Consider the following 22,663-nt stretch of genomic DNA (forward strand, 5'->3'; position numbering starts at 1 on the left):
GCATTTAATAGATTCTCAATAAATATGTGTTGGTTGTATGACCAACATTTTGGTGAGTTTACATTTTTTTCCTCCAGGGACTTAAGAGACACCACCCATGATTGAGTGTGTCTGTGAGATCCTTAGAGGCCTTGCATCAGAAGGTCATCTTGACAGTTCTGTGAGAGGACAGAGGAATTGGACTCTATCTTACCCGAAGGCTGTGATTCAATCCTGGGTGGCAGAGGTGGTTTTGGTTCTCTGTGGGACCCTAGATAGGCTGTGTATCTTGATTCTCTTCCATGTTTTTACGAGTAGTGTAATGGGGCTGGGCATGGTGGCTCACGTCTGTAATCCCAACACTTTGGGAAGCCGAGGCAGGTAGATTGCTTGAGCCCAGGAGTTTGAGACCAGCCTGGGCAACATGGCAAAACCCTGTCTTTACTTAAAATACAAACAAATTAGCTGGGCATGGTGGCATGTGGCTGTAGTCTCAGCTACTTGGGAGGCTGAGTTTGGGGGAATCACCTGAACTTGGGAAGTTGAGGCTGCAGTAAGCCGAGATGGTGCCATGGCATAATAGCCTGGGGGAGAATGCTGTCTCAAAAAAAAAAAAAAAAAAAAAAAAGCAAGGTAATGGAAAGGACACTGGAGTGAAAATTCTGGGTCTTAGTCCCAGTTATGGAAGTGAAGCACTCAGTAAGTGTTGACAAAGAACTACCTTTCATTGCACATTAGGAGCTAGTAAATGATTCGTGTGTCTTACTAACTTTTGTTTAATCCTCAGTTCCTCTATGAGGTTCATTACTATTATGTTCTCCATTGTATACATGAGAAAACTGGAGGTGCAGAGAGTATGTTAAATATGTTAGCTCTCAATAATAATTACTGTGTGTGGGACTGGAGATACCAAGCTGTGTCCTTATGGAGGTTATAATCTAATGCAGAAGACCAGCAATAAGTAAGTAAATAAAAACTATTACTTCAATTCAGGCAGGGATAAATGCTTTGAAGATAAGTAACGCTCAGAGAAAAATAATAATGGGAGAATGGGGAATAGTCTGCCATTTTAGATGGAATAAGCAAAGAAATCTTCTATTGGCCAGGGTAAATTCAAATAGAAACCAGAATAGAGCAAGGGAATTTGCTGCATGAATAATCTGTAGGAAGGGGCAGAAGGATAGCAGTAGCACACGGGCCCTGAGCCAGTAGACCGTGGCTTGTTCTGGCAACATTAAGATGGCCAGAGTAGCTTAAGCCAAATGAGCAAGAGGAGAGTAGTAGTTGATGGCGTCGAAGAGGGCACAAGCCAGCTCAGATGTGGCCTTGAATACACATCATTGTAAAGGAGTTTAGATTGTGTTCTGATGTCTTCTACATACACACAGGTCTTTCGCTAGACAGAGACCTCTAAGGTATTTTCCAGTATTAAAATCTTATGACTTTAAAGTAGGGATATCATTTCAAGCCATTCAAATCAGTAATGTGTTCTAGAGAAGAGTTGATTTGCACTTCTAGATACTCTTCAGGGGCAAAGCCATTTACCCTTGCTAAATTTTTCAAGGTGGCTGTCAGCTACAGCCGTAGAAGCCTGTAAAAGATGCCTTTCTGCCCCTCTGCTGTCTCATTTTCCTTACCTGTGCAGTCAGAGCTGTGCTGGGCATGGACTGTGTCTGCCAGTATATGGTATGTGTTTCAAGAATGTCAATCCCTACAAAGAGTCATTTTATGTTTTCTGGCACAACTGATGATTTTCATCCTGTAACCTTTTTTTTTCCAGTTTGCTCAAGTACTTATTATGCTCCCCGATAGAGAGTGTGACAATTTGGGGTAGTACTAAAGTATTTGACAACTGTTGGGAGTTGTGGGAACATGCCCCTTTTTGTTAATAGAGGCGTAATTGTAACCAAAGAAATTTAATTTCTTCTTTAGCAAACACTAACATTTCTGTTTCAGAATGAGTGCTAGAGAAAGAGGAAATATGACAGTTACCATGTATCATGAATACATTGAGTTCTCTCTGTAATAACTCAAAACTGATCTATAGCTAAAATTAAAACCATATAAGCGTATCATAAATCTTGACTATTTCTGTGTTCGCTTCTAATTCTGTTTGGAATAAGGCTTCAAATGCTTTCCAGAATGATGTGAGTTACAAATAAATAGAAAAAGAGTTATCCTGTCTTCCATTTATTTTATTTGTACATATCCATTTCAAGAAAAAAAAAAGACTTAAAAAATACAATTCTATCCCAGAAATGGATCCTTATCTGCACAACCATTGAAGAAGAAAAAAAAAAATTCATGCAAACTGAAACTATGCTTTTTTGTAGTGACTGAGTGGAAGATGCAGTTATTCCAGTAGAATATATAAGAAGCTCTGATTTTACAACTGATAGCACAAAAGAGAACCCAAACTTCACTGATTTAATGCAAGGAAACACAATTTTGCATATGGGTATGACAAGGTTTGCAAACTCCTGGAAAGGGCCCATATGAAACAAACACATTGAACACACCACTTACTGACATGCCCCTCCCACCCACATCAGGTTTGTTATGGTATTTTTTACTTGCTTGGCAACAAATACATGGGTGACCATTTAAAATCAAAATTATAATTTGATATGTGCCCAATGAATGAAATAGCAAATATCTCATGCTTTTAAGTTACTTTTGGTCATTTATATTAATTTATAATTGCTGAAATGCATCACCATGTAGAGAAGAGACTAGGTTACACAATTTATCAGATTTGTTCTCTTAGCCATAATGACAGTATTCCAAGTTTCTAAAAAATAATAATAGAGACTGTTACTGATGACTAACCTGGGTTTTACCATCTTGGAAAAGCTATACATCTTCATATTTTTAAATTTCTGTCAAATTTTACTTGCTTGATGCCTCTATATCATGTACAAGGCATTGTGTAATCAACCCACCTTATGGCTCTGAGCCACCAGCGGATGAGAGTTGACAAAACAGCCAGACACCAAAGGAAGATGCCCAGGGCTGTCCCCTATGCCAGGGGCCTCCATTGGGGAACAGTATGTAAATCTTGGGGAGAGGAAGGTGTGACTGGGAGTTAGGGATGCTTAATGAGAGGAGAACCAGATGATCAGGGTCTAGCAAGGCCTGTGATCACAATGGACACAGACTGGCACTGCACCACTGTTCATGTACTGACTAGCTCTGAGAGTGGCCTGCATGATACAAAGTGTGCGTGCTGTGAGTGCAGACAGTTGTCTGAAGTGTGGAAAATAGGTTGATAGTCCCAAATACACCATGCATGATTTCCAGACACCTCTCACACAGGTCTAGCTGGGAAGCAAACAGTGCTGTCAGGATTTAGGGGGTGGTGGTTGGTTGGGGGGTGGGGGGGGGGGTGACACAAAAGGTTTAACTTGAAACGTGTTAAGGAATGAACTTTTTAATGTTTTTCTGTTTCCATTCTAACAAACATGCATTTCTGCCTTCAGAAAATAGAGTCAATAGCTGTGCAGAGTTGAAGAAAAACGTCCTCTGGTGTTCCCTCTGCATTTATCTGTATTTAAAAAGAAAAAAAGAGAGTTAGTTAGTCTGAAATATTTATAAATCATGTTTAATAATGAAAGATCACTATCACTTGCTCATAATTTGCTCTGCAAAATTTTAAAACACAAAAGACCCCCCAAAACACAGAGAAAAAAGTGAAGAGTAGTTTTAAAACTAGGTGTCTCAATTAAAACAACAATGAAGTACCACTACACATCTATTAGAATAGCCAAAACCCAAAGCACTGACACCGCCAAATGCTGGTGAGGACATGGAGCAATAGGAACTCTCACTCATTGCTTGTGGGAACACAAAATGGTACACCCACTTCAGAAGACACTGCAGTTTCTTAAACTGAACATACTCTTACCATACTTTTTAGCAATTGCACTTCTTGGTGTTTACCCAAATGAGCTGAAACCTGAACATCTACCCAAAAACCTGCTTATGGATGTTGACAGCAACTTCATGCATAATTGACAAAACTTGGAAGCACCCAGGATGATCTTCAGTATTTTAATGGATGGATAAACTGATATATCCAGATGGACAGGGGAATATTATTCAGCGCTAAACTTAACTGTATATTACTCAGTGATACAAGCTCCTCTGAAGAGGGTACATATTGGTATGGTTCCAATTATATGACATTCTGGAAAAGTCAAAACTGGAGGCAGGTTTAAAAAGATCAGTGATTGATGAACAGAGGGCGGGAGGGGGGATGAATAGGTAGAGTACAGGATTTTTAGAGCAGTGTAACTAGTATATGGGAACTCTATGCCCAATTCTGCAGTGAAGCTAAGACTTCTCTAAAAAGGAAAGTCTATTTAAAACAGTAAGTGCCTATTTAGGTAAAACATTGCTAGGGGTCATGGAAAGACTTCGGAGTTACTTAAAATGAGACTTCTGAGTGTTCTGCAGCATTTGGGAATAGGCGAGAGATTGAGGGATGAGGGAGAGAAATGTGGAGAAGAAAGCAAAAGGCTAGGACCGCAGTGTGTAGGTGTGCTAAGGTAGAGTCCGCTTGGAGACTGTTGGCATGCTAGCCCAAGGAGGACATATGAAGGGAAGCTGATTTTCTGGGCACGAAAGTACTGCCCCTTCTCCTCTTAACGTTGCACCCACCGCTGAGATTTGTTCCATTATACCTGTATCATCTACAGAAAGTAAAGGCCTGGCCAAGCACGGGAAGCACCTGGGAGGCCAGGGAAATGCTGGTGGTGTGCATCAACTTCCACGAGTGTCACCCAGGTTACTTTGGTAAAGTTGGTTATGAGGCATTACCTCTTAAAGAGAAACCAGAGCTTCTGCCCAACTCTTGACCTTGACAAATGTGGACCTTGGTCAGTCAGGAGACATGAGTAATCACACGCTGACAAAAAAAAAAAAAAATAATAAAACAGGCTGGAGCTGTTCCCATCATTGATGGAGTGGTATGGGCTACTGCAGAATTCTGAGGAAGGGAAACTCCCAAAGTAGCCTGCTGTCACGAAGGCCAAGTTCTTCGGCAGGAGAGCTGGGAGAAGAGTAAGGGTGTATATGTTGGGGGAGGTAGGGAGGCTGTGTTCTGGTGGCTTGAAGCCACAAGGAGGGAGCTTAACTGAATGCTAACAAACGAAAAAAGGAAAAAAAAAGGTAGAGGGTTGGTGATCTACATGAGTCATGTGCGGGGCGGGGGGGTGGTAAGCTTGCTAAAACACAGCTTTCCAGGCCATAACTGCAGAGGGTCTTGGTTGGTGGGTTTGGGCTGGGTCTTTAATCTGTATATTTAACAAATTCTCCACATGATTTTGTTGTGGGCCATCTTGGAGCACACTTTGAGAAACACAAACTTTTCAAACACACATTTTCAAGCACACTTTGAGACTCTTGTCTACCTATTTAAATCTTCTTTGTGCAAACTAGTTTGAATTTTTCTTCCCCTAGGGCTTTCACTGCTTCCAGAGGTAGAATGAATTCTCAACAATATCAACAAAAAGAATGCTGCGTGTTCAGATACTGGAGAAAATGGATACAACAATATTAACGGAAGCACTGTTTGTCGTTCCCCAACTGGAAAAATCCTGTATGTCCATTAGCAATAGATGGATAAATTGTGACATAGTCATATAATGGAATACTATAGTAATTAAAAGAAAAAGAACCACAGCTATCTTCAACAACATGGATTAATTTCACAAACTTGAGAGACACAAGCCAGTCTCAAGAATATGAATACAGTATGGTTCAGTTTATATAAGGTTCAAAAACAAAGCTATATTGGTTAGGGATCCATACATAGGCAATAAAGTCATAAAGAGAAGCAAGGAAATGATTATCATGAAATCCAGGACATGAGTTACTTCTTGGGGAGAGGAAGGAAGCTGTGACAGGGGAGACATATGGGGAGGGTGGAGCTTCTGCAACTCTCTTCTATTTCTTTTCCTGCATGGTGGTTACATGAGTGTTCATTTTATTCCTCAAACTCTACATACTACTTTTATGCATTCCTGTATGTATGATATAGCCCACAATAAGGAAAAAATAAGTTTTTTTTAAAGTTCTTTTTCCCCTCTGATAAATATACTTTATCCTTACAGGAGACTCAAAGATAGCAATCTGCAATTTGTCTGTCCAGCTAGAGGTTCTACATCTGGATGGTAGGGGCTTTGCCTTTGCACGTTCATGGCCCCCACAGCACCTTGCTTATTGCTTTACTTCTTTCTTCTTTTCCTTTCAACCAACAAGCATTTCCTGGTTATCATCAATGTTTTGCAGTTAACCAAGTTGAACGAGAAACAATGGTCCTGTTTTCTAAGAGCTCACGCTCAGTGGTAGAGATGGACATTCAGCAGGAATTTACACTGTTAGGAGATAAGCACAGGAGCTATAAGGGCACCTTCCATAATGTGGGGAGGGCAGAGAAGCTTTTTGAGGAAAGTAATAATTGTCATCATTTAAAATGATAAATATTACTAGTAATGGCACAGAAATGCTTTTTAAATAACCAAAGTAATCCTATCAATGATCTTAGAAGTACTGTTATCCCAGTTTTACAGATGATGAAACAGGGGCTCTGAAAGATGAATTAAATTTTTTCAAGATAATGTGGTTAAGTAAGTGGAGAGAACTGGTTCACACCCAGGCCTTTGATTCTGAAGTCTGCACGTGTTGACTACATTACACTATGCTGACCAGTTCAAAATGGTGGATGGCCAGATATGAGGGGGAGTAGCAAGGAGTGAAGCTGGAATTGTAGGGACAGGCTGGGCTATGAAGAGGCTTATGTACCCTATTGCATGACGATAATGAGGAACCACGTAAGAATTGTTTTTTGTTTTTTAAAACAGGGTCTTGCTCTGTCACCCAGGCTGGAGTGCAGTGGCACGATCTCAGCTCACTGCAACCTCTGCCTCCCAAGTTCAGGCAATTCTCCTGCCTCAGCCTCCCGAGTAGCTGGGATTATAGGTGTGCGCCACCATGCCTGGCCATTTGTCTTTTTAGTAGAGATGGGGTTTCACCGTGTTGGCCAGGCTGATCTTGAACTCCTGGCCTCAAGTAATCTGCCTACCTCAGCCTCACAAAGTGCTGGGATTACAGGTGCCCAGCCCATGTAAGAGTTTTTAAGGAATGGGCTGACATCATAAAATATGGGTACATAGCAAATATTTGATAAATATTTGTTCCATCAAAAATAACTGCAGAGGCTGGGCATGGTGGCTTACGCCTGTAATCCCAGCACTTTGGGAGGCCGAGGCGGGTGGATCATGAGGTCAGGAGATCGAGACCATCCTGGCTAACGTGGCGAAACCCCGTCTCTACTAAAAATACAAAAAAAAAAAAAAAATAGCCGGGCATGGTGGCGGGCGCCTGTAGTCCCAGCTACTCGGGGGGCTCAGGCAGGAGAATGGCATGAACCCAGGAGGTGGAGCTGAGAGTGAGCCGAGATCGTGCTACTGCACTCCAGCCTGGGCAACAGAGTGAGACTCCGTCTCAAAAAAAAAAGCAACAAAAACAAAACCCAAACAAAACAAAAAAACTGCAGAAAGGTTGAAGTGCAAGGCAAAGAGCCCTGTATGAGGCGTGCCTGGGATTGCCCTCAGTGTGCTTCAGGACTTGACAGGCCATTCATCCTCTTGGGGCCTCAGTTTCCTCCTCTATCATATGAAGGGACTGAACTAGGACTAGATAACCTCCAGGTCTGGTTCCAGCCTGGATGTTCTACGCTATTCCAAATCTGAGCTCACTTTTTAGTGGGGATGAGCTCCTCTCAGCATGTGTCAGGATTGTTCAGTTTAGTTTGGTGTTGCCAGTTAAGCTGGGCCTAGAAGAACAGACATGTACTGGAAGATAGTAAAGGTGGCAAAGGTGTAGAGATCTGAAAGCACATAGATTTTTCAGTGAACAGTGGGTCATTTGTTGAGGACAGAGCAAATGCTGCATGGGGTGATGGGGGCAGGCAGAGAAAAAGAGGAAGCTGGAAAAATAGGTTGGAATGAGGTGTCGCCATAGATTTGCCTACTCAGGACATTTTATATCAATGGAATCACACAATATATGGTCTTTTGTGACTGGTTTCTTGGCATAATGTTTTCAAGGTTCGTTTATGTTGTAGTGGATATCAATACTTCGTTCCTTTTTATTGCTGAATAATGCTATGCTGCATTTAACCCGAATGTTCCAAACATGCCTTGGGATGTCTGCCTTCCTCATCTCTTTTCAGCAAATCTGTTTCTGCCCACAGCCCACTGTACAGTCACCTGACCTCACCTTATCGAACGCTGGGAGGAGGGAGGAAAGGAAGGGGTTGCTAACTCACATTCCCGCCCCTTCTCAAGTTTCCTCCCCTGTAGCAGGGACGGGTAAGAAGGTGTAAATCCACAAACACTTGATTTATTATTTACACTGTCCATGATCATATCAGTGGAAAATGCATCAGGTCTGTCACTGGTCCCCAAGAAGTTCCATGAGGACAGACTCAAATACAACTCTTCTGTGCATAATGTAAGTTCTTCACCCTAGTGATCCAATTTTTCGTCTTTGGCACAAACACTGCCCCAAATCAGCTCCATATCTTCCCCAGAAGAGGAATATAATTAGCCTGCGGAATGATCCCAAGTGACCATCTACTTCAAATGCATGTGAATTTTCTCACTACAATATCACTACCTAATTGAGGCACATGTGTAGTGGGACTTTTCAGCCTCAGTTACGCCCTCTGCTTCATCTGTACAAACCCAACTGTGTTCTAGGGCCCGTTCTTGTCCTCACCAAGTGGTAGATATTTTGCAGCACCTTCCTCATTATTTATCTGTTCTCCAGCCTCTTGCTGAATTCCACCAGTCCCTTGCATTTAACTGACTTAGCATGGTCTATTTCTGCTCCTTGGCCCTGAAACATTTCTCTCCTCCAATCTGTCTTCTGCAACCAATACTACTTAACATTCCCAACTTTATATATGATTTTCCAAATTTATCTTCTTTCCAAAAGAAAACCATACCTATGTTTCTCATACTTTTAAATTAAAGACACATTAAAGTTAAAGACACATTAAAAGTAATGTGTCTTTTAACACTATTAATATACAAATTTTTTTAAAGAACCCTTTTTTTTTTAAGAGGTAAGGTTTTGCTCTCTCACCCAGGCTGGAGTGCAGTAGTGAGATCATAGCTCACTGTAACCTCTGACTCCTGGGCTCAAGCAATCCTCCTGCCTCAGCCTCCTGATTAGCTGAGACTACAGGCGTGTGCCCCCATGCCCAGCTAAATTTTTTGTATGTTTTTGTAGAGATGGGGTCTTGCTATGTTGCCCAGGCTGGGCTTGAAGTCCTGACCTCAAGCAGTCCTCCCACCTCAGCCTCCCAAAGTGCTGAAATTTTAGGTGTAAGCCACTGTGCCTGGCCAAGAACACATGTATTATGTTCTATTTCCTCTGTGTTTCATAATTGATAACTTGGTCATTCAACATAATGCCAGTGTTACACTCACATAAATTGGGTTGATCCTTGTCCAGGATTTCTTTTAGACTCTGATAAAAACACATTTGCTCATTACAACAACCTTTGAATGCACTCTATTACCTTCTGCCTTTTACTATCACAGTGAACTAAAGGCTCTTTCTGTATTACCTTCCCCACTGACTATCACAGTGGCCATTCACTCGTTGCAATTCACTGCAACATTTAACTTTTCACTTCTTGGCCAGATAAAACCCAGTCTTAACCCAAGTATTTGTATATTGTTAAAGAAAAAAAATGTTCAATGATTCTTGTTAAAGTACGGTAAGGGAGGCTTTATTGGGGACCATTACGATGGGTATAGGGACTACGGCAACAGAATTTTGCAGTGGGGGAGAGGGATGGGATTCAACTCTGAATACAGCGTGGGCAAGTGGGAATTTATAGTCAAAGAGCAGGCTGGGAGTCAGTGGATGGAAAATTACTAAGAGGTAATAACATCAGGAGTAAGGAGAGTTCTGGCTACACCGACCTAACAGGACTCTTGCTGAAGACAGACCAATATGATCAGACAGCACCTGGGGATGATGGAGGATGAGCACCCCAATCAGATATTCAGGGTAGGGGATCTTGCTAAAGTGATTTAGCAGAGTTCTTTGCTAAAACTGGGTTTTACGAGGAAGTGCACAGATGGGCCTAGGAGAAGGTTTAAGAGTTTGACTAAAGTTTAGTCAGCAGAGAACCTTTGTCAACATCCAGCTAGACAGTAAGCTCCATGAGCACGAGGTCATTACTCAGCGTAGTATCCCCCCGTGCCTGGCTCTAGGTAGAAAGGCAAAAAACAAAAAAGGTAAACAAAAGAATGTATCCTCTATTCCCACATTTGCTCTTTCTTTCCTCATAGAAATGAACTGTTGTGGGGGAAGAAACATGTTCTTAGAGCCCATTTTCTGTAGTCTGGGCTTTATGGAAGGAGAAGGGATTCTGCCTTCTAAAAACAAGACGACTTGGTTTCAGCACAGAGGACTCAGCACGCAGCACCTCAAGGGCAGTGCTAGTTATTTTCTGTCAATCAGGCCAGAGCCAATGTTTCGGGGAGAGCTGGGAAGGGTCCCAGAGCTCTCAGTGGACCATTGCCCACCTCTATTTCCAACCCCAATCCCCCTCCTCATTTTGTTGTGTGGCTTAAATATGGGGGTTTATTAATGAAATTAAAAACCTGCTTATTGCCAACCAGTCAGAGTCATGTACTGTAGTGCTTGCCCCTGTGGAGCCCAAAGATATGGGTAGGTTTAAAGACAAAATCAAATGATAAGGCTTTCTAGATGGGAAAAGCAGTCTTTTACTTGGGTGACTAGAAAACTCTGTGAAGTTATCTGGGATCCTCCTTAGGACCAAGATGCCAAGTTTTGAGAATAAAGTCAGTGAGGCCATTTCTGTTGTCTTATAGAAGGTGTGTGTGTGTGTGTGTGTGTGTGCACGCACATTGGGAAAGGCCTGGATTCCTGAAGGCGTGTGTGTGTGTGTGTGTGTGTGTGTTGGGAAAGGCCTGGATTCCTGAAGTGCATTTTTGTTTTGTTTTCTTTTGAGATGGAGTTTCGCTCTTGTCGCCCAGGCTGGAGTGCAATGGTATGATCTAAGTTCACTGCAACCCCCACCTCCCGGGTTCAAGCAATTCTTCTGCCTCAGCCTCCCGAGTAGCTGGGATTACAGGCATGCGCCACCATGCCCAGCTAATTTTTGTATTTTTAGTAGAGACGGGGTTTCACCATGTTGGCCAGGCTGGTCTCAAACTCCTGACCTCAGGTGATCTGCCTGCCTTGGCCTCCCAAAGTGCTGGAATTACAGGTGGGAGCCACTGCCCCTGGCCTGAAGTGTATTTTTAAGGAGCAAAAGAGAGCCCAGTTGAATTGGGTGGGAACAAAGCCTTTTGTCTACTCTCCAAATTTCTCCTTTCATTCTACAGGTTAGCTCGACTCTTCCTAAGTCTCAAAGTAGATTCTCTTTGCTCATCTAATTCCCATGTGGAGAGTATTTTAAGAGAATAAGTGGCATTTATCTTTTTGTATATAACTGCAACTCAAAAGAAATGGAAAAGAACCAATTTACTAAATGCTTTCAAAGTTACAGGAACTTTTCTTCGTGCTTAGAGCTTTAGCAAATTTAAACCAGTTAGCTTATAAGGGTGCTGGTGTTTAATGTCCTTAGCAAACAGAGAACAATCCTGCACAATCAGCTTACTGACTGTTTTCTGTGAACGAGACTTCCTCAGTAATTGTGTAAACTTAAAAGTAATACATCCTGCAACATAGGGTGTGTTTCCTCTATAATCAATTATTATAATATTAATTTATAGTAACCCTCTTTTATCATGAACAGTCAAAAGTAAGTTTCATTGTGACCTTTCTCCGAAAGATCTGCAATTCTGAGTCAGCAAAATCAGAATGTATGAGGTCTTAATGTCTTTAATTTAGTTAGAAACTAGGTAAGTAGATCTGCTTTTGACTTCAAGAATTTACCAGCTGGATGGAATGGCTCACGCCTGTAAACTGCCCATGCTTTAGGAGGCTGAGGTAGGAGGATTGCTTCAGCCCAGGAGCTCGAGACCAGCTTGGGAAATACAGTGTCTCTACAAAAATAAAAAAATTAGCTAGGCACATGCCAGTAGTCCTAGCTACTGGAGAGGCTGAGGTGAACGATGGCTTGAGGCCAGGAGTTCAAGGCTAAAATGAGCTGTGATGGAGCTACTGCACTCACTCCAGCCTGGGCAACAGGGTAAGACCTTGTCCCTTAAAAAAAAATAATAAATAAGTAAAAGAGGCTGAGGTGGGAGGATCACTTGAGGCTAGGAGAGGCTTCAGTGAGCCATGATTGTGCCACTATACTCCAGCCTGGGTGACAGAGTGAGATCCTGTCTCAAAAAAAGAAAAAAGAAAATGTGGTACACATACATGATGGGAGTACTATTCGGCTATAAGAAAGAATGAGATCCTGTCATTTACAACAACATGTATGGAACTGGAGGTCATGTTAAGTGAAATAAGCCAGGCACAGAAAGACAGACTTCGAATGTTCTCACTTATTTCTGAGAGCTAAATATTAAAGCAATTGAACTCATGGAGACAGACAGCAGATTGATAGTTACCAGTGTCCGGGAAGGGAGAGGGGGAAGTGGGAATGGCTAATGGATACAAAAATTTAGGTAGATAGAATGAATGTGATCTAGTATTTGATAGCACAAGAGGGTAACTCTAGTCAACAATAACTTATTGTACATTTAAAAATAACTAAAAGACTATAATTGGATTATCTATAACACAAAGAAAGGACAAAGGATTGAGGTGATAGATACCTCATTTACCCTGACGTGATCCTAACACACTGCATGCCTGTATCAAAGTAGCTTACGTACCCCATAAATATATACACCCAATATGTACCCATAAAAGTTAAAAATTTTAAGGAAGAAATAAGCATAAAAAAAAGAATTTACCATTTTTGGTCTGAGACATGATATAAAAATCCCATAGTAAGTGATGTTCTGACCAGTGTAGCAAAATATTATTTTATTAAAAAGCTAAAAGCAGGCCAGGCACAGTGGCTCATGCCTGTAATCCCAGGACTTTGGGAGGCCGAGGAGGGCGGATCACCTGAGGTCAGGAGTTCAAGACCAGCCTGGCCAACATGGTGAAACCCAGTCTCTACTAAAAATACAAAAAGTAGACGGGTGTGGTGGCAGGTACCTGTAATTCCTGCTACTCAGGAGGCTGAGGCAGGAGAATCGCTTGACCCCGAGAGGCGGAGGTTGCAGTGTGCAGAGTGACAGAATGAAACTCAGTCTCAAAAAAAAAAAAAAAAAGCTAAAAGCAAGTGAACAGGAAATAGTAAATTTCTGAGTTTTTACCTGACTTCTTGAAGGAAAAGTAGAGCAGTCATTGATAATATTTCTACCCAGCAGTCAACAGAACATATGACTAAATGAGGAAAGCAATTACACTGCTTTGGGAATTACACATTTTGTTTACTCTTCCTCTTTAGTTCCATGGATTTGTAAATCATAAAACAGTTGGCTGGTCCAAACATTGCCTATGTCTAGTTGTGTTTTTCCTGAATTTTCCCACACAGTTGAAACCATTGCTTGAGTTTCATTTTATTTTTCATGTATTGGCACCATGGAACCTCTGGGACAAAGCCAAGCTGTTACAGCATGGTTTAGGATCACAGTCTGTGTGCCAGCACCTTCCTTTTCTAATCTTGTCCCCTGTTAAACAAGACACAGCCTCACACCACAGGGATCCCTCACTGCCAGAGGATAAGAGCAGCGGCTCAGCAAGGTAGACCTCAGTGTGCAGAACCTGGGCATGATCTGGGGAAAATAATCAAATGCAGTTTTCAAAAGTCGTGGTTATGTAAAAGACTGCTCACGGGGGTCATCCAGTTCACATATCCAGTCAGGCCACACAGTTCTCCTCGTTATCAAAGCCATAGAAAGAAGGAAGACTATATATACATTGACTTTAGAGAGATTTAAGGACAAACTTCAGCAAAAATATAAGGATGACTTATAATCAGCACATTAATGGCCTGTCTATAAATAGGACTTCCCATAGTATGTGCAGTCTGTCCACTTAAACGTTTTAAGTAACTGTTTTTCCTTTTCTCTTCCTCTCCGTTCTGCCTAAAGTTTTGAATAACATCTTTTGGCAGATATGAAAAAAATCATTCTTTCTAAAAATGACCTCTCTAAAACACCTGCTCAATCATTTTCCTGTTTAAAGTTACTCAGTGCTTCCCTCCTAGAACTGAGTACTTTCAGTATTCAGTCCAAACATCCTTGGGTAGTCTAGAACTATGCAATATGGTAGCCCCTAGCCACATGTGGTTTCTGGGCACTTGAAATCTGACTAGCACAAGAAAGGAACTGATTTTTAATACTGTTTAATTAAAATCAATCTAAAATTTAAACCTGGCATTTGACCAAATTTTTGGAAAATTAACTATATTTGGAATGACTTGGGTATGTGAAATCTACTTTTCAACTGTAAATTTTATGAAATATAAATATAGTTCCAGTATTTTTTATGAAAACTTAGCAACTAAATTTGAAGTAAAGCCCTAAGTACCAGATTTTGAAACATAGTTCATAAAAAAAAAGTAAAAATATTTCATTAAGAATTTTATGGCTGGGTACGGTGGCTCATGTCTGTAATCCCAGCACTTTGAGAGGCCGAGGCGGGCAGATCAAGAGGTTAAGAGATTGAGACCATCATGGCCAACATGGCGAAACCCCGTCTCTACTAAAAATACAAAAATTAGCCACGCGTGGTGGCACACACCTGTACTTCCAGCTACCCGGGAGGCTGAGGCAGGAGAATCACTTGAACCCAGGAGGCGGAGGTTGCAGTGAGCTGAGATCGTGCCACTGCATTCCAGCCTGGCGACAGAGTGAGACTCTGTCTCAAAAAAAAAAAAAAAAAAAGAGAACTTTATATTGATTACATGTTGAAATGATACTTAGGATATATTAGGTTAAATAAAATATATTGTTAAATTAATTTCACCTGTTTCTTTTTACCTTTCTTTGTTTATGTGACTACTATAAAAGTTTAAATTATACATGTGGCCCACATTCTATTTCTTTTGACAGTGCTGATCTAGCAATTTTACTGAATGCAGGAAGAATGAATAAATGAATGGATTCAAAGCCCTTCACCACTTGCTTCAATCTTGCTCTTTAGTCTCATCTGCCACGACTTTAATTCATCTATTTGGCACTTCATCTGGGCCAGCATTCCTGGCGCTTTCACGTGTCAGTGGCTTTGTTCCTTCTCCTTCATCTGGCTTGAGTTTCTCTTCATCCTTTAGGACCCAGCTCAAATGTCCTCTTTTCTCTGAAGCATTTACTTGCCTTCCCCGGCCCGAGCTCTGTGCTCCCAAAGGCCTGGAGCATTCTGTAGATCCTATTATGGCACCTACTACTTCGCTGGGGTTTCATGTGTCACAGAGTTTCACAAGTCTTTTTTGTTTTGTTTTGTGTAGAGAGAGTCTCACACTGTCGCTCAGGCTGGAGTGCAGTGGCGTGATCTCCGCTCACTGCAGCCTCTGCCTCGTGGGTTCAAACAATTCTTGTGCCTCAGCCTCCCGAGTAGCTGGGATTACAGACGCACACCACCACACCCATCTAATTTTTGTAATGTTAGTAGAGATGGAGTTTCACCGTGTTGGCCAGACTGGTCTCAAACTCCTGACCTCAAGAGATCTGCCCTCCTCGGCCTCCCAAAGTGCTGGGATTACAAGCACATGTCTTTTTCCTATGAATTCCCAACATTAAGTGGCATGCCTTGGACCTTAGAGACGCCCAGTAAATGTCTGCTGAGCATGTCAAAGACCTTACATAGAATGGCACCAATTCTTTGCTGGTAGAATTCATGTCAGTGACTCTGGGAGGGGTTCTGAGTTAAAAAAGTGGACCTCAGTGAAGGGGGTGCCCTAACATGGGCAAAGGCAAAATCTGCTATGTGATTATAGCAACCACAGAGGAAGAAATCAAGAGTGTGTACAGATGAGTCAAAAGGGCCTGGAATTCTCTTCTGCTTGCTGTTTGGGGAGGAGACACACACGCAGCAAGCACAACTCATTTCAGCAGGACAGCAGGGGTGCAAACAGTATTGCATCGAATCAAAACGTCTTCGCGGGAATCTGGTGAAGGTCTGACAATCAGGAAGGAAAGGGGGTGGAGAGAAGACTATTTTAAGCAGAGTCATAAAGAAAAAGTCTCTTAAGTCTCTCAGAGCCAGATGGAAGATTTATGCTTCATTTGTCAAGTGAGAGGATAGAACCTTAGGGTTCCTCTAAGTCACTCTCTCCTTCAGGCACACCTTTCTCTTCACTGCACCAGCAGGAGGGAGGGCTGTATCTAAATCTAGGTTTCTAGTTGTCAACCAAGGCAGGCCCAGATGAAATGCAGGGACGCTTCAGACTTGAAACCGATAGGCACCCCCAGTGAAGGTGGGCCACTGCTAAAAGAGGCTAAGCATCAAGGAGCTGGGAAATTCCAAAGCTCCTTGTTTTACTTGTTATACTTCAAAGAACTCTTCCCAGGGCAACATGGAGAGCCAGGGGAGTAGAAATGAATGAGTTAAAAAAAATCAGCCTTTGCTTAAAATAGCTCAGCAGTCGCTCCTACTAGAAAAAAATCTAATTAAGCATGTCTTTCCACTGCATCGTTGTTAGTAGTAGGTAAAAACAACCAAACTAAACTAGAAACAACCTAGTTGAATAAACTGTAGAATATCTATATTGTGGCATATTATATAGCTATTAAAAAGAAAACAGTATTGTGATGTGTTAACCTGGAGGTGTTTCACAGAAATGTGTACAGCTTGGGAGTATTTGCATGAAATCAGCCCTCCCCCACCATGGTTGTGTGTGTGTGTCCGTAGTAAAAAGTTTGATTTCAGAGAGAAAGAATGAGGGGCTGGAGGAAAGAAGAAAAGAAAGAGAGAAAGAGAACAGAAGGAGGAGGAAAAGGAGGAAGTGAGGAGAGGTGGAAAGATACACAATAAGCTGTTCACATTGGTTACTTGAGGGAGGTAAGGTTGTGAGGGGCATTGTTAATTGCGGGTGTGTGGGTATATATAGTCATGCACTGATAACAATGTTTTGGTCAATGACAGACTGCTTATACAATGGCAGTCTCATAAGATTATAATGAAGCTGAAAATTTTCCAGCGCCTTGTGATGTGGTAGCCATCACAATGTCACAGCGCAATGGATTACTCACGTGTTTGTGGTGATGCTGGTGTAAAGAAATCCACTGTGCTGCTGGTGTTGGAAAAGTATAGCACGTACAATCATGTAAAGTACGCAATGCTTGATAATGACAATAAATGACTATGTTTCTGGTTTATGTATTTCCTATATTATACTTTCAATTATTATTTCAGAGTGCATTTTTTCTACTTGTTAAAAAAGAGCTAACTGTCAAACAGCCTCAGGCAGGTCCTTCAGGAATGTTCCAGAAAAAGGCCTTGTTATCAAAGCAGACGACAGCTCCATGCATGTTACTGCCCCTGAAGACCTTCCAGTGGGCAAGATACGGAGGTAAAGACAGTGGCATGATGATTCTAACCCTGTGTAGGCAGGCCTAGGCGAATGTGTGTGTCTCCATCTCAGTTTTTAAGAAAAAAAGCTTAAAAAGTAAAAAAAAAAAAAAAGATTTTTTTTAAAATAGAAAAAACCTTATAGAATAAGGATATAAAGAAAAAATATTTATGTACGTCTGTACAATGTGTTTGTGTTTTAAGCTAAGTTCTATGAAACGGTCAAAAGTGAAAAAATTTTAAAAGCTTATAAAGTAAAAAGGTTATAGTAAGCCAAAGTTATTATTGAAGAAAGAAAAATATTTTACAAATGTAGCATAGCCTAACTGTACAGTGTTTAGAAAGCCTACAGTAGTATACAGTAACGTCCTAGGCCTTCACATTCACTCAGTGACTCATCCAGAGCACCTTTCAGTCCTGAAAGCTGGATTCATGGTAAACACTCTATACAGCAATTTACCACGGAAATTTTTTATTCTGTATTTTTATTTTCTGTATTTTTACTGTATCTTTGCCATATTTTGATATGTTTAGATACACAAATGGTTACCATTGTCTTACAATTCCCACAGTATTCAGTACAGTGACAGGCTGTACTGTGTAGTAGGCTATACCATTTAGGTTTGTGTTAGTACACTCTCTGATGTTTGCACAATGACAAAATTGCCTAATGATGCATTTCTCAGATCATATCCTTACTGTTAAATGATGCATGACTGTGTGTGTGTGTGTGTGTGTGTGTGTGTGTGTGTACTCTCACATACACACATAAATATATACAGTCTACTCTCTGTATCCAAAGTTCTGCACCTGCAGATTCAACTAACCAGAGATGGAAAATATTCCCTCCATTGTCCCTGCTCTTACCTCGCATGGAATCTGGCCAGCATCCCAATACAGCTTCCCAGCTTCCTACTAAAATACTCCTGAAGACCCCCACAAATGAGAATAGTCACAAGAATTCTGAAAACTTGGACTGCTCCCTATCGCCAGTGGTTCATGTCTATGGTCCCAGCTACTTGAGAGGCTGAAGTGGGAGTATTACTTGCAAATGAGAATAGTCACAAGAATTCTGAAAACTTGGACTGCTCCCTATCGCCAGTGGTTCATGTCTATGGTCCCAGCTACTTGAGAGGCTGAAGTGGGAGTATTACTTGGGCCCAGGGAAGTTGAGGCTGCAATGAGCCGTAATTGCACCACTGCAAACCCGACTAGGCAACACAGAGAGACCCTGTCTCAAAACAAACAATAAAAAAAAACAGAGCAATGTTTACTGACTTTTGGTAGAAAAATAATTATTATGACTTAAATTATGTCCAGTGAAACTGTCATTTGTGTGTGAAGCCACTATAATGGCATTCTCAGATATTCACTGAGAAATTGAACTAAAAATTAGTTGAGTTACTTTAGCCAACTGAAAGAAGAATCAAAATTAAGAATTTAGTACAGAGAATTCAAGGTATAAAAGTAATTTTGGGTTTTCCTTTACTTGTGTTAGACTCCAAACTTGGGGATCCAGTCAGTTATGAATTACCCAGTAGATTTTGCAACCAAGCGGTGAAATGTGACCTTATGGTACCTTCTGCTTCCACTTTCCTCAGTAATACCAGAAACTGCAGAAACTTCTCACTCTTCTTGCCTCAATTCATAGGGCTTCTCCTGACAGCATGGTGACCAGAACAATGAGGACCACTGCATTTCAGGACCTAATGGAAACGGTCAAACTATTTACAAAGTTGAGACATTGCAGCAGCAGAATCGCTGAGGAAAAAAGCTTATTATCTCCTCTACAAAAGCAGAGTTGCCAAGGAACTTGATTTTCTGTGTCTGTAAAACTCATGTTTAATGAGTCACTGGGCTCTCTTTTTATTTTTTTAATCAGTTAAGAGTAGCAAATAACGCAGGGACAGAAATAATCTGTTACCAGGCTCTCTTCATCTATGGCCTGGGGTGTTTCTGGGCTAATTATGCCATGAACAAAATGTACATAAAAAATGGAAAAAAAAAACCAAAATGTACGGAAATATATCATAATGTTCATTGGTGATTATCTTTGGGTGGAATAATTCTCAATAATTTTAATGTTTACCTTTATAGTCTTAAATTTTCTAGTTTGTTTCTTTTTTAAACAATGTGTAGTTGTTACTTATACTTAGGAAAAAAAGAGGCTTTAAATATCATTTGATACAATTCTGCCTATGCCACTTGAGATAGCTATTTCTGTGGTTTCTCTCAGCTCACAAGGAGCCCTTCTCTCTGGGTATTCCTTGTCCTCCATCTGCTTCACAGGGAAGAGTCCCAGGTAACCATGTTTATATCAGTCAGGTCCTAATTCAAATGCTACCTCCTCAGACTTTCCAAACAGCTGCCCACAGTGCTCACTCCCAACAATGCATTCTGTTTTGTTTTATCCACAGAACTTGTTAGTGGTTGCTTTATTTTCTTGTATACTGTTTTGCTCTTTTTTTTTGAGACCAAGTCTCGTTTTGTCATCCAGGCCAGAGTGCAGTGGCGTGATCTTGGCTTACCGCAACCTCCGCCTCCCGGGTTCAAGTAATTCTCGTGCCTCAGCCTCCCCAGTAGCTGGGACTACATATGCGCACCACCACGTCTAGCGAATTTTTATATTTTTAGTAGAGACATTTGCCATGTTGGCCAGGCTGGTCTCGAACTGCTGACCTTGTGATCTGCCTGCTTTGGCCTCCCAAAGGGCTGGGATTACAGGTGTGAGCCAACGTGCCTGGCCTGTTTTTTTCTTTTCAGTGAGGGGCTTTGTCACGTTGACTGCTGTGTCCCCAGCACCAAGTGTCGTGTCCCACACGTACCATATGCACTCAATAAAGTACAGAAAAAAACGAAAAAGCCCCCTGTGACCCCAGCTGCCTGTCCATAGCTAAGAGGGCCAAAGAGACCCTGAGCAAAGCAAGGCCAACCACATCATTTCTCTCAGGAATCTGGAGCTGGGAATCAGAGTGCCGTGGTAATGTGCAAATGCGAAAGCTGTCAGGTGGGCATATTCTGGCTTGCAAGCCAGAGAAAGAAAAAAAACCCAGCTTAGAGAGAAGGAAACAGTGTTTGTGAAGCAGTGGGGAGCACTGTGAGCCTTTTAGGCCTGATCCCACACGCCTTCTAGGGCCTGCTGTGCCTCAGCCTTGAGTCTTCTAACCTTATAATGAAGTTTTGTGTTTCAGGTTAGGCCAGTGGGAGTTGGCACCTGCTACCTACAACCACAGAGTCTGGCTCAGTATTACCTACAATCACAATCATGTTTTTAAAATTCACAGCAAAAAGATGTGGTGAAAACGCCCCACAATGTTTGCCTCTGAGTGGTGGGACTACCTAGTTTTCTATATTTTCTTTGTTTCTTTTTTCTTTTTTTGGAAACAGGATCTCACCCGTTGAGTGCAGTGGCACTATCTTGGTTCACTGCAGCCTCAACCTCCTGGGCTCAAATAATCCTCCCACCTTAGTCCCCTGAGTGGCTGTGACCACAGATGTGTTCCACCATGCCTGGCTAACTTTTGTATTTTTTGTAGAGATGGGTTTTGCCATGTTGCCCAAGATAGTCAAGAACTCCTAGGCTCCTGGCTGGGCGTGGTAGCTCACGCCTGTAATCCCAGCACCTTGGGAGACTAAGGCAGGCAGATCACAAGGTCAGGAGTTCGAGACCAGCCTGGCCAACATAAGAGAAACCCCGTCTCTAATAAAAATACAAAAAATTAGCTGGGTGTGGTGGTGGGTGCCTGTAATCCCAGCTACTCATGAGGCTGAGGCAGGAGAATGGCTTGAACCCAGGAGGTGGAGGTTGCAGTGAGCCAAGATCACGCCATTGCATTCCAGCCTGGGCGACAGAGCGAGACTCCATCTCAAAAAAAAAAAAAAAAAAAAAAGAAACAAACAAAAAAAAACTCCTAAGCTCCAGTGACCCACACTCTCCTTGGCTTCCCAAACTGCTGTGATTATAGACATGTGCCCACACCTGACCAGTTTTCTATATTTTATAAAGCAAGTATGTGTTACTTTTATAATAATAGACTTGGTCAATTCTAGTAGATCGTGTTCTATCCACTTTAGGAAGAAGAACTGAGAGGTGAAGCAGTAAAATGATTCACCGAAGTTGATGAAAGTGTGCCTGGGGCTTTCTGATGCACAGGCCCATATTCCCCCCGCCATCCCCCAGGGAGTCTTTGGCTGGTAACTGTGCTTTTCATCCCCAAATGCTACATTTCTGTTACTTATGCCATAATAAATTATCTCACTAAGGTGAAAGAAAACTTCTTCTTGTAGGCTAATTCTAGTCAGTTGGGGGTGATGGTCCATACTGCTGTGTTGAGCAAGTTTCTGAGGCAGCATTCAGACTTGGTAGGAAGTGCCATGACTGGCGAACGCTGCCTGGCCCAAGTGTAGGGAGGTGGGGGATGAAATGGAGGAAAGTTCTGTTCTAATTCTTTCTCAGATGCAGGGCAAACCTCTGCTTTATGAGAGGGAGGAAAACAGGCAGAAAGGGATACACCTGTATCACATATACTTCCATCTCTGGTGTGCACGTTACAAGAAGTTCTAACTTTATTGTACAAGGATGGCATTATGATGACATAAAGAATAAGGGAGTGGCTGTATAAATTCTGCTTTGCTTTAAAAATTATCTTTGTTTGAAATTTTGCTGCACTTTCCTTAGCTAGCTGGTGGCCAAAGGGCTGACTGTCATGGAGTGGGGGATGGAGGGCGTCAGCTGATGGGTTCAATGTCAGCATTGCTGGGTAGAGGCCTGAGGGCGGTGCTTGTGGCCTATTTGTGGGCTGCATGGGTTGGCCCCCCCTGTGGCTTTAATTCCTAAATAAATCTCACAGAACTGCTGATTCATCTCACTTGCTTTCTTGAAGTGCATTCACCAGCCCCACCTAGTTTTAAGAAAGCTCCTTAAGTGACCCAGAGGTCCTCTTGGGTGAGCAGCCCTGTCTTGGGTCCAGTAAAACAACAGGGAGGAGGGGCAAACAATCCAAACAGCATCACAGGAGCAGGCCACAAGCTGTTACTTAGAAACCAAGGGAGATTAAGCTGATGCAGGAGGACTGGGCAAAAACCCAGAGACCAGACAACAGAGTGGGCCAGC

At 41.9% G+C, this 22,663-nt stretch overlaps 1 protein-coding gene across 4 annotated transcripts in view; it reads right to left on the bottom strand.

Moving 5' to 3' along the window:
- Positions 1-2,156: 2,156 nt before the first annotated feature.
- The window catches only part of AK5 (adenylate kinase 5), a 279,572-nt gene continuing 259,065 nt past the window's right edge, over positions 2,157-22,663 (bottom strand). For all 4 annotated transcript variants that reach the window (XM_004026008.5, XM_019020048.4, XM_063703462.1 and 1 more), the window contains one exon: positions 2,157-3,523. In XM_004026008.5, the coding sequence (XP_004026057.4) occupies positions 3,455-3,523 (69 nt within the window). In that variant the 3' untranslated portion in view covers positions 2,157-3,454. The remainder of the gene's footprint in view (positions 3,524-22,663) is intronic.

This window comes from Gorilla gorilla, chromosome 1 (genome assembly GCF_029281585.2).
Source record: "Gorilla gorilla gorilla isolate KB3781 chromosome 1, NHGRI_mGorGor1-v2.1_pri, whole genome shotgun sequence".
Classification (NCBI taxonomy): Eukaryota; Metazoa; Chordata; class Mammalia; order Primates; family Hominidae; genus Gorilla; species Gorilla gorilla.